General features: G+C 40.5%; 1 protein-coding gene across 1 annotated transcript in view; it reads right to left on the bottom strand.

The window, feature by feature from the left end:
- gabbr2 (gamma-aminobutyric acid (GABA) B receptor, 2) overlaps positions 1-14,871 on the bottom strand; it is a gene marked incomplete at both ends in the record, with an annotated part of 170,458 nt that overhangs the window by 48,047 nt on the left and 107,540 nt on the right. Inside the window, 5 exons of the mRNA XM_083899305.1 lie at positions 3,448-3,570; positions 7,303-7,410; positions 9,723-9,855; positions 10,129-10,279; positions 10,922-11,002. Coding sequence (XP_083755431.1) covers positions 3,448-3,570; positions 7,303-7,410; positions 9,723-9,855; positions 10,129-10,279; positions 10,922-11,002 — 596 coding nt within the window. The remainder of the gene's footprint in view (positions 1-3,447; positions 3,571-7,302; positions 7,411-9,722; positions 9,856-10,128; positions 10,280-10,921; positions 11,003-14,871) is intronic.

Genomic DNA, 14,871 nt, shown 5'->3' with positions numbered 1-14,871 from the left:
TAATGAAATACTGTACGCGCAAACCTACACTGCTTCCTTGAGTTGACCTGTTACCAGAAAGAAATGTGTCATTAAACCAGGGCTAATGTCATGCTGAGTGGATATTTAGATACCACAACATGGTGTGACAATGACAGAGTGAACAGTCCTTTAAATAATTGCAATGTCTTTTTATCAGAACATTACACTTGATTGTATTGTAAAATCCCTATCCTGAGTTATATATTGTTAACTTCTTGACATTAGTACAGTCATCTACACCACAGACCTGAATTCCTCACTCAGTAGTGTGTTTGCAGTCAGACAAAAACCCCACATCACATTACCGCTTGATAAACCCATAACAAGCACAGCTGCACATGTGACAGTAATAAACCGAGCCCCGTAAAATTACAGAAATAACCAATATGAATGCACTCGAACCTAAAACATCACCAATCTAAACGCAAGACAAAAACATCAGTGAGGAGTACATTGATCAAAATCAGACGTGTGGGAGACATGGAACATTAACAACTAAAGTGGCACTACAAATATGGTAATATTGTGAAAACTCATTTTGAAAAGTGATACAAGCTACTATGATTCACCAATCTCAATCATGAACATTTTCAAATCAACATTTTGGAGATGATAATGCAGCTCGACACAGAGACCCCGTATGCAGAATTCTGTGCATCCAATAATAAGAAAAACACACACCAGTGCATCGAGAGCAAAATTAGACCACAATTTAAAACATTATTAATCTTAATAAAAAGGATTTTCTCATGGTTAAGTGTTTTGTTGGGGAGGACGCAATGCTACAGAGATGCAGCAAAGGGGAGGAGCATCAACGTGATCTGACAGCTCACAGGGAACTGGATGCCTAATGGTCCTTCTCCTTGTGCCAATTACTGTTAGTACTGTTAGTCAGAGCTGGACTCTCTTGCTCCTGAGACTTATGACCATCCGCGGTGTTCCCATTCACTAGTACCTTCGTACACAACCCCCCATTGCACCTAAGTGGGTGTTTGGACCAAAAATAGCACCCGCATTTAAAACACAAGGGGCTGTGTTGGTGGTGTTACTACAGGTAGGGTGAAAATTAGATATTACCCAATCTGGTTTGTCTAATCTGCTGCATTGCCTTGAGGCACCAGGTTTAACATTTTTGTTCTGGACTCTCCTTCTTCTCTGGTAGTACATGACATGTATTCATTTTCCTTAAATGTCTTTACATTATTTACTGCAGTAAATACAGCGTGTGTCTATAGTATGTTTCACTCCTGGCTTCTTCTCTCATGTACCTTACCCCCTGTCTGGGTGTTTGAGTTGCCTTCCGGTTTCTGGTCCCACCTGACAACCCTGGAGGCCCAGGGCGCAGAGGAGCACGAGGCTGCCTCTCCCCTTGCTGGTCCTCAAGGGTCCAATACTGCAGGTACTGGAAACTTGGCAGACTGGACAAGGCACGAGGCGCCTCTGCCTCAGCCCAGGCATGCAGATCCATGACCCCATGGGGGTTGCAGACTCCTACTGAGCAGTTAATATATTCACAACACTCCCCTGGCCAGGGGCTTAGAGTCTGAGAATACTCCATGAGGACCTGACTACACACACTGACAACATTCACAAATGAATATGTTAGGCAAGGCTTTGCTACACCCTTAAGGCAGGCTTAAATATATGCCATGAGTGGCTATCATCACAAAGGGATTTTCAACTTTGTTTAGAGTTGTATAAATGTGTCAATTATACAGCACGAGAATATAAAGAGGTGTAGCAAGATGCCATGCGCACATTCCTTCATAGTTCTATTCATCATTTCACAAGGTTTTAATTTAAGTGAAGACACAAAGGAAAGACAATAAATCATCTTTCCAATCCCAACAGAGCCTTGGCAGCAACGAGCAAGCAAACACCATCCATTCAATACAATCAAAGGAATAGCCTCCATTAAAATCCACAGTTCGACCCTTGCCTTTAAGCGACCTTTATCAATGGCGATACGACCAATGCCCTCGATTTCTAAGGACTTCAGGCTCTTGGGAGACCACTAACAGTCTTGTGGTCTATGTGCAAAACTCTCTGTGGGACTTGAAAGACAACTCAATAGGGGAAATCTCTACTAAGCAGTATCCATGGTCTGTGATCCTCAAAGACAGATGATTTAATCTCAGCTGTGGTGGAATAATTAGTCCTGTTTGCCCGTTGTTAGTAGCAACAGCAAAGTAAATTATCTTTACTGAATGACTTATCAGCAGATGAAGAGAACACTATTTAGAGCAATGTGGAACATAATTTTGAGGAATGATTTTGTTCAGCAAAACCCAGTAAACGTAGCATACACAGTGGTATGATTCTCTTCATACTGAAACACTAAACACACCATCACAAGCACTTTTTGTTTTTATATAGCGCAGAGTGACACACATTAATATATTCACATTTAACAATCCATATCTAAAGTGTGCTTCATAACTGAACGTCACCATTCATCTTATTTGTACAGTATTCCTCGCTGCACCTGCTCCATAACCCATTTTACCATCATAGTACTTCAGTTGCCCTTGGCTTAATGTGAGCCCATATTTTGGTTTAACAACTTAATAGATTAAGGAACGAATGAGCTCTGCAGCTTCTTATGCTTCACCAGTGGAACGGCGAAACCATCTATTTAACAGTGTGAGCTAATTTATTCAAGAATAAAACAGGGGAGAGAAAAAAAAGACTAGATTCAAAGCTATTTTAATATATGTAGCTTGAAATCTTCCCGACCCAAGCGTTTAACCCTCCACTTTAAGCAGTTTGCTGAACACATGGGTGCCAAGCTGTAAAGACAAAAATATTTTATAAAACACAAATGTGGGGGGAAATAACAAGTCAATCTGCCATTTTGGCAACAGTGATCACATCCTCTAAAAGTGTGTGTTCCTTGCTAAATCAGTCCACATTTCCTTAAACCCGCTGAGTTATGTGCTAATATGTCACACCTAACAGAAAACACTCTTCACACGTAATCAACTTCTCAATCCAAAGCTCCAGAATGCTCGTTTTATCCAATTGGGCACAATCTTACCCAACCTGAGTGTTCTCAAACCAACGGCGGCAAAGTAGAGTTCGTTTCTACTCAACGCCACGTTCCCAGCGAGAAAAAAAAAAAAGTGGCGCCAAGTGCCTCTTTTCCATCAGGCCTTGCCAAAGTCTCACATCCACAGATGGCAAATGTCCAACCATGAGATGGGCACAGGAGGCAGCACTGGCTCACATCCTGACCCAAAAATAACAAGTACAACAAAGATGCTTGTGCCACAGCCCAAGGCAGACATTTTGTTTGCCCAAAACTCCAAATACAGGCATTTTATCAAGTCTGAAATCCTTCCAGTGAAGGCAAAAAACCAACAACAATGAAGCACAAGTTTAAGAAAAAAAATAAGGAAAGAAAAACAACAGCAGCAGCACACTGACCTCCAGGCTGTATTCTTCGACAGTCCTCCTAAGTGGGTCCACAATCTGCCAGCAAATGAGGATGCACAAGTCGATCAGCAGCATCCCTCCTACGATAATCAACAACTTCTGGTCCTTGATGATCTGGAGGGGGAAAAGAAGAAGCAGTGATTGTATTAGTTCACCTGCTATCAATATGTAAGAGCACATGTGTCTGTGAAGCCAAATTTTCTGATCTCATCTTGGGGCCTTAACATGGAATCAGTGACTGATTACAATGATTGTAGCTGTTTAATTATTGTTTATTAAGCATCATAATATACAAACTGTGAGTCCAAAACCAAGACTTATTTACAAATTCAATATGGATATTTTTACATTGTGGTACATACTCAGATTTGACTTCATTGTCTAAGGATTTAAAACAATATCCGCATCCGTCAGTGAAATGCCACCAACAAATAAGAATATGGAAAAGATCAAACCCACTAAGAGTCAAGGCTGTCAACTCATAAAGCACCTCTTTTGTAGCATGAACTTTAGAGTGATGAAAGCCATGACCTGTTTGTGATCTTTATTTATAATAGTGTTTGACCGTTTGTAACCGTGGATCAAAGGAAAGGTCAGGGAACACAAGCAGGGCAGTGTTTGGAAACTGTCACGTAGCCTTGATGCTGCCCAGCGCTCTTGTACTTTTCATCCTCCGGCGGGCTCGGGATGAGATGCATGACGGCCGGGATTTTTATTTTTTTTGATGTGGCATTGTTTCATCGTGTTGGCACTGAACCAAAATGGGCGAGGTGTGGTGTTCGTGTTGGAATATCGCTATAGGTTACAGGCTGGTGAAGAGAGGCAAAAACAGGTCAAATATCAGACCGTGGCTTCAAATTCAGAGCGAAAAAGTAGCATAATAATTAAATATAGTATAAGATGTGTGGTTTTTTGGTGAAAATGACAAAACACACGCACAAAAAGCTCTGCTGTCAGTTAAGTTAAAAGGTTTTGTGACTGAAAATTCCAGCTGATTGAATTTAACTGCTTCTTTTCTCATGCTGTGTGCATTTTATTGTAGTGTATTTAACTGAAAAGTAACTGGTGAGCTGTTTTGGCTCAGGTCTCCTTTACAAATGAGATTTCGGTAACACTTTAGATTAGGGAACACATATTCACCATTAACTAGGTGCTTACTAACATGCATTTAAGTAGCATACTAGCCCTTTATTAGTAAATATTAAGCACGTTTTGACACCTTATGTAGGAAAAATCTTAATTCATGTTGTAATAGGAGGTAGAATAAGGTTATGTAGAATAAGGTGTTAATGTGTGCTTAATGATTACTAATAAAGGGCTAGTATGCTACTTATATGTTAGTAAGCACCTAGTGAATGGTGAATATGTGTTCCCTAATCTAAAGTGTTACCTGGATTTCTATCTCAAGGAACTTTCTGGTTAAATAAATAAAATAAATATTTTCTTGTCTCCATAAGAAACTTACATTTCTTTTTCAACTTCTTCAAACTTGGAAAACATATTTTAATGTATTGGGCCTGTTGTAAATAGGAATGAAACTATAGATCCAAATGTCTCCTCCATTCTTCATTCATAACTGAGCAAAATACACAAAAACAAACTTCCGGGCTTATATAAAATTTATAACGTGTGGGTGTGTGTGTCCACCGTATATTCAGCATATAATCACCAGTAGCTGGCACAGGGGCCTGGGGGTGTTGAGGGTTCATTTTATGGTGAGTGTGTGTGTTTGTGTTTGTGTGTGTGGTGTGTACTTGGAGAACGGAGGACATTGATTGACAGTCCTCCCCCCAAAGCTGTCTCTGGCACTGAGCTCTTTAGGAAGTGAAGGAGTGCCGGCTGCAGCCCACCGAGTGGAACCCTTATCGAACACGCTCAGGATTTACAATCTGCTCGCTCTCAGAGAGTGTGTGTGTGTGTGTGTGGGGGGGGGGGGGGGGGGGGGCTGAATGGAGGGATGGTCTACAGAAAGGGATGAGGGATGTATTGCCACCCTAACTGAAGAAAATATGGCGAACGCTTGTGTGTGTCCCTCCTCTGACAGCGCCTGGCAGAGATTTCATGCACCCAACAGCAGTTATTCCTGCACTGAACCCAAAGCACCTGCACTCAATCAGTGCGTTTGTGTGTGTGTGTGTGTGTGTGTGTGTGTGTGTGTGCGCGCCCACACAAACCCCGGCCCTGAACCAACAATGGATACATCTTGAATTATCCAACGCTGAATGCGGTAGGTATGAATACGGCGGAGAAAACATCTGTTTTGTCTCCGTTAGCGAGGAAGAGAGGGTGAGGAAGGGTGAACTGAGCACAGATAATTGGCTGCGAAGGATCGCCGCCGAGTTCACTGTTCTCGGAGTAAAGTAAAAACTGTTTTCCTCCAGTGATGAAAAAAATAAATAAGACAAGATAAGAAAGGCCACGGTCAGTGTCATTTATTTGGACACAGCTGAAGAGACAAAATTACAGTGAACTGTGAATATACTGGAGAACTAGGTCACGGACTTTCTGATCATTTGACCTGTAGTGAGGATTTTCTTCATCTTCATCTCTGTCGCCCTCGTTTTCCCAAGGGTTCCCCTTTTTTCTTTTCAGTGTCCAACCTACTTTCACTGCCAGTTTTGCCACATTGTTTGTCTTGTCCTTTCATCTGCCCTGCTTTTTTTTTTGCCACTATTTCACTTCATCCCTCCAAACTCTTCAACTGTTTGATCCATCCATCGTTCCTCTATCTCTAACTCACCCACGCTTAGTCCAGAATAATATGCAAGCGAAGGAGAGGGTGATAGACAAAAAGAGGGGGACGTAAAATCTATAAATACAAAAAGGGCAAGCAGAGTGAACTTGGCACTGCTTTATATAACTGGGCCAGTGAAACCGATTCGTCAGATGCTTTGAAAAAGCCATTTTGTGTTTCTGATTTCTTTTTTTGTTACAACTTTCTAAAAACAGTTGTCAGTCTTTTCAGAGTGTTATAATGTGTGGGTCTGAATACAAGCTCCCACACATCAGCGTTGGGCTTTTAAAAGACATGTAAAACAGCCTTGATGAAGCTAACAGGTCTTTTTGTATTTAAGAGACACATAGCAACATGATAGGAACCTGGAGAACCACTCAGACTTACGTAAAACTAACTAAAATAAAAGCAGTTTACAGAGATAGTTGCATCTAATTTGTTAAAAACAAATAATTAGGAGTTCATAAATCTAATAGCTATCTGATCAAAATTTCGCCGTTGCTCGAAAAAAGGCTATCACAAGGAACTGGCTTCGGATTAATATGACTAATATCATTGAGAATCTGGTAATCATGGAGAAACTCCATTACAGATTATGTTTGAAAGAAGAAAAGTTTGACATGGGCTGGGAAAAATGACTAAAATAAAGGAAAGAATGTAACAACATATGCAATATAAATGTATACATTTCTCTCCTCAGAGGCTTTTTAAAATTATTTTTTGTGTTGGGTGGGGGGTTTACGACTTTTAGTTTTTTGTCTTTTACTTTTATTTATAAAAATGATGCATAGAGCGTATTATTTTGTGATGTTCTGTACATTTTTCCTACTAGTGCAGTGCCTGTAGGAACTATGTATTCCTATAGTGGGAGCTGAAGAAGCTTTTCCAGTTACGGTAATGCATGATAAGGAACGTAAAGGCTAACATAATACAAACACTGTGCAACCTCATTAGGCACAACTCATGGCGTGGCTGACAGTCACAACATCTAGCTACATTAATGCTAATGCTAAGTTACAAAAAAATAAATAATAATAATTAGGTCAACTTGTCATGGAGGTCTCTGTGACATGTCATCATCTGAACATTAAACATGTAAAATGCTCCCATACCTTCTTCTTCATCTTGACATTCTTAAAGATGGCGTGCACCCTCCAGGTCTTGGCAAACATGGCTCCGAAAGCTGTGGTGTATCCAACAATGAGAATCCACGTCCGAACCTATCAGAACAACACGAACACACAACCGTGTCAAGTCACCACGATCAAGGCCTTAAACAACATCTGATCTGAGAGGTATATTTGTATTTTCCCTGGGAAGTTCAAAATAGCACTGCGAAGCATTCTAAAAATAAAGATGCTGTCAGAATTATTCTTTCATCTCCAAGTATTGAGACTGAAAGAACATCCTGGACCATTGAAGCTGTCACATTTCATCATAATGAGAGACAAAATGTAGACCTCTCTCTGCTCTGGCACAAAGGACCACTGCTGAAGTGTTTTAAAAAGCTCCGCATGTAAATTTAAATGACAAAATCCTAATATAGCTACAGGGTCTGAAGGTGTGAGTGTGTGTGCTTTTGTGTTCTTTGTGTTTGACTGCGGCACGTGGTACACAAGTTTGGTAATCGGCATGAACTCCTTTGTGCGCCGTGTGTCCTCAATACCTCTTCTTGTGACACTCTCTCTACTGTGTGGGAAAAGTCAGGTCAGGGCAAAATGCAGGGTAAAAATAAAAGAAAAAAAAGATGAAAACAATTGCAGCATCTATTCTCAAGGTGACCAGGCACACGTTGATTGATGGAGAACAGATCAACCTCTCTGTGTCTGTGCTGTACACACGTATCTGAAGTGACAAGCTCCTTTTTTTTTTTTGGCTCTGCGACAGAGCTTCAGCCAGGTGGTGGCAGCTCGAGACCTACAGTACTCTGGCATCACCTTGCTGTGGGTGTCTGTGTCTGGAGGGGTGGCATCTCAGCGGAAACACTGCTATCACTGTAATCAAAATTCTTTAATTATTCCAGCATGTACACAGTCACGCAGTCATACTACCTGGGGGGAGACTCTTAATGTGCTCTGTGCTCGCGAGAGACCCAGAGAGAGAGAGATTCATTCAATTTTCAACGAGAATTTGTCACTTAGATCATGTGATTAGTGTTCCACCAGTTTTCTCTTCATATTTTGGCTCATTGTATAATATACAATTTAGCATTAATCTGACTCCATAAACTCTATTAACAGGGTATCTGCAGGTTTCAGCAAGTCAGACTTTTTAAAGGTCTCATACTATACCCTATTTAAGTTAAACTAGTTCTGTGACAGGCTTTGGTCAAAATAGGATGACGCACCATAGCAGTTCCAAAACGGCCCTGTTTAGAAAGCTTGGTTTTGTAGTATCTCTTTAAACAAAAAAAAACAAAAAAAGGTAACAAAACTTAAGGGACAGGAAATGACATCAGCCAAAGAGGCTACTAGGAGCTAACAGCAGTTAGCATTTGGAAAGGTGATAATTTGCAGGCTCTAGCAGGCACATTGCCGTCATATATAACATGTATCCACTGGACAGATAACTCCTCTGAGACTGGAAGTTTGTGTAGAACTCTGTGTTGCACTGTGGAGCCAAGAAAATAACTTTTCGTGGACTTCCGGTTTTCGGATACCGTTGCCCTCGCCAGCACTCTCACGTGTTTTAAGGACAAAGCGGAGCTCCGCGAGACAACAATTCCAGGAATTTAGCGTCTTGTGACGTCCCAATGAGCACGGAAGTCAACATCGCGTGTTTTATGTCCTGTATTTAGACGGACAAGGCCCACAAAAACATGAGTGAGTCATCTTTTCTCACACTTTGGCGACTGGTAGGGCCTCCAGAGTCCCAAATATAAGGATTTCAATTATTAAAAAGTTGATTTTGCATAATATGGGAGCTTTAAGGCCTTTTTTAATTCCACCTTGAATGAAATTTAAGACCAAAAACATAAAATAAATATAGGCGATAGTTGGGGATCCCGCCGTATTACAACCCAAGCATTGCATATGTGTCATTCAATTACTTTTTGTCTGTTTATAAAGTGATACTCAGTGCTCTCTGGTTTTATAGCTTTATGTACAAGTGCAGTTTAACTGCATGTTTCCGACCAAGTATATCCGAGGGGGATTTAACTCTCAGCAGGGGCAAAGTTCAAACTAAAAATGATCAATTCACGGTTTAAGGTTGAATGTCATCCTTTCTCTAGCTCAAGAATCATGTTAAATATTAATATTATGGGGTTTTAAATGTTGGTTGAAGAAATCATGAAAACTAAAGACAGGCTTTGAGAAAATGTAACTAAGAGAAATGTCCATTTTACGGACAAAATTAGTTGATCAATTTACGGCAGATTAAAGATTAATGAAAAAAATTATTATGTACAACCTTATCTGAATTTGTTCACATCTCATAAGCAAAATCCTAACTGTGTCTATCAAAAAAATAATGAATAAACTGCACATCCAACTCCAACTTTTATAAGGTAAAAGTAACGGCGGAAACTCACAGTGCAGAGGGTCTCAAACTCCTTGTCAGAGACGAAGCCTCCATCCAGACCGAACAAGAAGATAGAAGCGTAGGAGAGCATGCCTCCCAGGATGATCAGGTTGTTCATGTAAGGACTGGACATCTTGATTAGTCTGGAGGAGATTAGATTAGAGAGGACGACAATAAATAGAATAGAAGATAGTCCATGAATCAAAAATACAAGTATGATAGTTCTTTTCTTCTTTATTCATTCTTTCATTATAATATCGCTCGCCCTTCCATTATTCCTACCATCTTTCATTTAACCCCACTTACTTCTGGCTGAACTGTACATATAAGACAGTATATCTATTCCACCCTGGATAGCTCCTCCTCAGTTGACCCTCCCCCATCAAACCTTTGCTTCACCAGTGCCGTTTTCTGACCTGTGGTTGCGGTTTTTAATGTTAAAGAACAAGAAGGCTCCGGCCATGAGCATGCCCAGTATAGTGATGGTGGACAGGATGCTGTAAAGGGGCACGTTGATGTGACGGCGCTGCAGATGCACAAACGTACGATCATTAGGAGGTCCCACACCTAAGAAGGAAAGGAAGTGTGGTTAAATGTGTTAAGACAATCCCTCAGTACATAAACATGTCACACTGAAATGAAGAAAACTGCTGCAGAAATCTCCTCATTTGAGACCCATTTCCTCGTCTTCACTTCCCCCCTAGTTGAATGCACACGTCTTAAAGCACCGCGGTGCAAGTCATTATGGTCAGACCCTGCACTTTCTTATCTCTTGCTCCATTTTTCTCCCGTCAGTGTGCCAATCGATCGCATATGGCATCGCCTTACACATATCAGCTTACTGTGGTCGGGGACGTGGATACAAGCATTTCAGATGGTACTGCCCAAGACTTTCTCTGTATGTGGGGTACGGGTGGCGAAGAGGAGAATAGCCAGGGGAATTGAACAAATTACAAAGTGTGTCAACATAAGCAAACACGGGAGGGGGGTTGAAAAATGGACTGGTTAATAATTTAGCAGAGAGAGGACCGTTTAGAGCGGTAGAAGAGAGTCGCGAGTCCCTACACTAAGTGGCGGTGGTGTATGAGTATAGTATGTGTGGTCGAGGGGTCAAGTGAGCAAGTGGAAGAGTGGAGAGGGTGCTGAGGTTGTGAGAAATACCCTTATAAGATAAAGGGAGCACAGCGCTCATATCTATTATCGTCATACCTTGGAACCTTATGGAATTGTTGATGAGGTCCAGCACATCGTCAATGGCGTTGTACTCTCCCACCTTCACTTCGTGGCCCTCTGTTCAATGAAAACACACACATGTAGAGATATTAAAGCATATTAGTCAACAGATTCTGCTTTTACATTTACAGATGGCAAAGCTTGTCAACCAACCAACCGACACCATGTGTTTAGAACTTCAACAAACATTTTATTCTCATTATACTTCCCTCCAACTATCACTCAAACAACATACTTGACCTGATGATGGCACTAAATGAATCATGAGGACATTCCTTGGGTTTTCAAAACATTAGTGATTGGAACGTGAATGTCTGGATCACACTTTGTGGTATTCCAGTCCAGAAGTAGTAGCTCATTTGGGTGATGTTGCCTAATAATCTCCTGCCATCACTTGAGAATCAAAGTGTTTGTTCCTGTTTTCTTGAGATATTCCAGGTAGCTGACTTATTTCAGCAGTGGAGGGTAAAAAAAAACCAGACACAACTAAAATGTAGCTTTAAGTGATCCTTTAACCGGGAAAAAAAAAAGCTCTAACAGATGCTACTTAGAGTGAGTGTGTAAATCTAGTTCAAACAGTAATTGGACACAGTGAAGAATGGCCCCGGCTTTAAACTGCACTGTCGGGCACAGTGTTACAACCTCACAGAGAAGCTTAAAATCACGAGGAGATATCCAAAAAAAAGTAATATCACAAAACATTCATAACACTGAATTTTAGGACACCGAGTGGGATCGTTTTTACTGTAGTGTGCAACTTTTAAATGTCCATTATATTCAAACCACTTTCCCTGTCACTGTGTTTCTCACACAATTATTAGGCAAGTTGTGTTCCTGGGGAATCATTTTATTCTCTCAGTCAATCCAAATTGCCAATAAACCGCAATTATTAGGCGACTATTAGTGTGCAGAATTATTATGCAACGTAATGAAAAACTAAAATGTTCCCATCTCACTTGTTTAATTTCATTGATATAAAGATAACAAATTAACAACTCCAATTTACAAATAAATGCTTCTGACAGTGACCAAATAGCAACCATTCTTTTCAATTACTGTGATGTTGCTGTTCGAGTACTTGGATGCACGTTATGGAGCATTGTCCTGCATAAAAAAACATGTCCTTCTTGAATGATGTGGTCTTCTTTCTGTACCATTGCTTGAAGAAGTATCTTCTAAAAACAGGCAGTAGGTTTGAGCGGTGATTTTAAGTCCATCTTCAACTCGAAAAAGGTCCAACTAGCTCTTCTTTAATAATAGCAGCCCATACCAGTGCACCTGACGCCTGACTCGAAGTGGATCTCTGTGTCCATTAGTGATCCAGCCACAGGTTCATCCATCTGGTCCGTCAAGAGTCACTCTCGTTTCATTTGTCCATGACACCTTTGAAACATCTGTCTTTGGATGTTTCTTGGCCCAGTCTTGACATTTCAACTTGTGAGTCTTGTTCAGTGGTGGTCGTGTTTCAACTTTCCGTACCATGGCCAATGTCTCTGAGGACAGAACACCTTGCACTTCCAGACGATTCAGGGTAGGTTGCATTGCTGGATTACGACAGCACTGGTGGTCCATGGGTTCCTGGTAGCTTCACCTTTAATTCTTCTCAAGTCTTTAGCAGTTCATTCGCATCTTTTCTACACGTTTCTTTGACAGTGTGGTGATCACGCCTCAATAGCTTAGTCACTTCAACAGTGCTGCATCCCTCTGAAAGGCACTTTACAATTTTTGAATTTTCAGAGTGTGTTAAATCTCTTTTATGGCCCATTATCTCTGAGTTAAAGAATAATTATACGCACACCTTGATATAAAGTGTTGACCACTTTAGGTCACACCCTCACATCACCTGGCAATGTTTAAATCCAATTAACATTCAAATAATATAGCTTGGAGTCGGAAAAATATGCATACAAATGACAATGAGCTCAAAATTTGTAGATTTTATGTCGCCCAACAAAACCAGGCAAGGCAAGGAAAGGAATAAAGGCAAAACCATATCTTACCTGCAACTTAATATTGTCAGGAAACCGTCATTTGTCAGTCAATTGTGAGTTTAATGTGCCTTAATTGCAACTAAAAGAGACAGCAGCTTCTAGTAAAATCCTTAAACGATGTGGAGAAGGGAAACATTTGCAAACTTACTTTGGTATTCATGCTGCATTATACTTTATGCACTTTCCAAATCCAGTTGAGGGAATGCAAACTGCTGTACACTTCCTCCTGCAAAGACCAATCTCTCTGGAGCTCTGCTCAAACACGGCCATTTGGATTTTCTGTTTTCTCTTTGAGTAATAGCGTCGAGTCCCTAAGGTCTAATGCTGGAGTAAGCGTGACCTTGTCAAACAAACCTGGGCCTTCACTCTTTCTCACTCTGAAAGATTACTCACCTCAGAGCATATACCAGGGAGGAGAGAAGCAGGGGATGGGAGGAGAGGACAGATTATTCCGATTTATTCGTGAGCACTACAAACAACCTGCAATTTCTTTGGGTGTGCACACACAAATCGCACTCTGCTTCCATCTGTTATCACTTTGATAGGCCCATTGAACTCCTCTGTAGCATTGTCCTCGACTATGGGGAAAATGACAGATAACATCAGTTTTTCCAACATCACAGGGCAGCGCATTTTTCCTCCAAATAACACCGTTTGATCCTTAATTCTGACATCAAAGCGTCAGCTAAAGCTCAAAATGTTAGCCTATACCTGACCATTTTAGTCGAGTAAATCGTGTGTGCGTACACAATTTGAATTTGTATTTTTTCGAACCTCCAAGTGCTGAACGATCAATGACCGTGTTTCCCTCGACCACATCCTTTGTTAGCATCTACACAGCAGAAGGGATTGTATATCAGCACTCCCTTCTTTGAGGTGCTAAAATGCTATCTCAGCACTCTACCCCCACAGGGAATATTGATGGCTGCAGCAGGCTGCTATAACTCACCCTGTCGTTTAACCCCTGGAAATGCATCTCATGCCTTATTGTTACTATTATTTTTATATTTTTACTACTACTATTAGTCACTTTAAACAAATACTGAATCAGAATCAGAAATCTCTTCATTGTCATTTAAACTCGGGGTATAAAGAAACATGCGTGGCTTCTCCCATAAATAATAATTTAATTAATTAATTAATTAATTAATTAATTAATTAATTAATTAATTAATTAATTAAATATAACCAGCAGTAATATTCAATAAAACAACAGAATTAGTATAAATGCAATATGGTTTATATATGATAATGTTTGTGTCTATTGTGTGTTTGGGCATGGAGGCCATAGCTCATGGATAAAAGCTGCTCCTTAGTCTGTTGGTAGCGGATTTAATGGATCTGTACCGCTTGCCAGGTGGCAGACGTTCAAACAGGGAGTGACCACGGTGTGTGTATTATCCATAAAAATAAGTCTTCCTTAAGCTGTGGACGTATTTCATGTCAGAGGTGTGGAAGCTCTGTCTCAATCAGTATTTAATCAGTACATGACAGTAGAATAATAATAAAAAAATACGGTATTATTCCGACTACAACGAGACTACATGTAAAAATGTTTGTCAGAGTGGAATTGGACTCAATAGAGAAAGAATTAGGCATTTTGTAGGTGAGCTATGACTGCATGGATACCTTCACTTTGCACAAGTTCTGCAGTTCCATCTCAGCTAATACAAGACAACATGGATAGAACATGGCAAAATTCAGGCCACCACATTATTTTGCACTGACAAAGAGACCAAAATTGTGCTGTGAATTTTGCTATTTTTAACTTTTAAAAATAGCAGATAGTAAGACAACTGAATATTAGTCAACATGCTAACAACTAGCTGTGTGCTAAACCTGGGAAACCCAGCTGCAGATGAGGATGGGCTCATTATTCTGCCAGAATGATCCTACATGAGAATCCGCTGCAAGATAATAATGTATAGTTTAAGT

This window comes from Microchirus variegatus, assembly GCF_963457635.1.
Source record: "Microchirus variegatus genome assembly, chromosome: 13".
Lineage (NCBI taxonomy): Eukaryota > Metazoa > Chordata > Actinopteri > Pleuronectiformes > Soleidae > Microchirus > Microchirus variegatus.
Note: the sequence above shows the minus strand (reverse complement) of the source record. Positions and strands in the feature narration are given on the sequence as shown.